The 1,605-nt window shown below is 42.1% G+C and overlaps 1 protein-coding gene across 1 annotated transcript in view; it reads left to right on the forward strand.

Annotated features, from left to right (window-relative positions):
* Positions 1-1,605, forward strand: part of LOC102193845 (von Willebrand factor A domain-containing protein 5A-like) — a gene marked incomplete at its 3' end in the record, with an annotated part of 11,244 nt that overhangs the window by 6,649 nt on the left and 2,990 nt on the right. Inside the window, exons 8-9 of the mRNA XM_005755325.1 lie at positions 15-135; positions 972-1,116. Of these exons, the coding sequence (XP_005755382.1) occupies positions 15-135; positions 972-1,116 (266 nt within the window). The remainder of the gene's footprint in view (positions 1-14; positions 136-971; positions 1,117-1,605) is intronic.

Genomic DNA, 1,605 nt, shown 5'->3' on the forward strand with positions numbered 1-1,605 from the left:
TTCCTCTCACACAGTGGCCTCACCATCTTCTCCCTCTTCCCTGAAGGACACTCTGCTGCTCCTGTTGAAGAGTTTACCAATGGGCTGCTATTTCAACATTTACAGTTTTGGATCCAGATATGAACACATCTTTTCGTGAGTGATTCAGTCCATAAAACTGTGCTTCAATGATGTCACTTGTGTGTAAAGTGTGTAATAAGATATCTGCTCTAGTTACACCAGATAATGCGTTTCTAGAATACTTACAGCTCATTTAGGTAAGCTGCTGTTATGTTATGGTTCTAAAAGGCAGTTTTGAAAGTGTATGAGTGAAACTCATTAAATTACAATGTAGAATTTAGCAGTGCTAAACAGCCATCAATCACTTATTGTCAAGGTTTGCTGTGTGGGAGGTAGTGGTTGGACCCAAACGCAGGACTCTAAGATGGAGTATTTAACTTGAAGGCAGCAGCTTTTATTCGCTGGCAAAAGCAAACTAAGAAACACAATATATGAGCACTAGAAATAAAACAAAAGCTCAAACTAGGAAGAATGACCTAAACTGGGAGTGCACGACATAACAAACATGACACGCAGCTAATGCGGAGGAAACGACAACTAACAGAGAAAAATACAGGGCTTATATACACCGGGGAGTAACGAGGGAACGGGAAAACGGGAGGGAAGCACAGCTGGGGCTAATCCGACATAACAAGGCACAGGAAGCAAAGCAGGATACACTGACATGGAGCATGGAGACAAGGTGATTAGACATGCGACTGGGGACTAGGACAGGCACAGAGAAAACACGGGGGCAGAGACTAAACACAGACCGAGAAACATACAAAGGGAGGAAGAACTAAGATCACTAAGCACAAACGAAAGATAACTGAAACCAGGAATAACAATCAAAGAATATTAAACCAAGAACTGAAACACAAACACTGGGTCAGAGAGCCAGTACTGTGACACTTATGTGTATCTCATGGCAGTAAGAGTGTGGAGTACAGCCAGAAGACCATGGAGGAGGCTCTGAAGAAAGTTAAGGAGATGGAGGCTGATCTTGGAGGAACAGAGATCCTGGAGCCCCTCAAACATATTTACAGCCAACCCTGCATTCAAAATCAGCCCAGACAGGTAACTAACACACACACACACACACACACACACACACACACACACACACACACACAGTGTATGACTTTATATTAATTAACTGATAGGTAAATTAAATAACACTGATTATGTATTCACCATGATATCTGCAGCCATTGTTGGGTGTTCCTGGTCTGCCACAAAGCAAATATGGGTGAAATATGGTCTCCAAATTTTACAGATCTCAATCCAATTGAGCATTTGTGGGACAAACAAGTCCAATCCACAGAGGCGCAACCTTCCAACTTACAGGACTTAAAGGATCTTAAAGATATCACGCCACCTTCATGGATCTAGTGCACTCAATGCCTTGATGGGTCAGGGCTATTTTGGTAGCAAAAGAGGGACCAGCACAACATTAGGCACGTGGTCATAATGTCATGTCTGACTGGTTTAATAGTTTAATTATTTATATAGCACATTTAATTACAACAGGAGCGTTGACCAAAGTGCTGTACAAGAATACAACAT

This window comes from Pundamilia nyererei, unplaced genomic scaffold (genome assembly GCF_000239375.1).
Source record: "Pundamilia nyererei isolate P.nyererei 1_Seehausen unplaced genomic scaffold, PunNye1.0 scaffold01210, whole genome shotgun sequence".
NCBI classification, from domain to species: Eukaryota; Metazoa; Chordata; class Actinopteri; order Cichliformes; family Cichlidae; genus Pundamilia; species Pundamilia nyererei.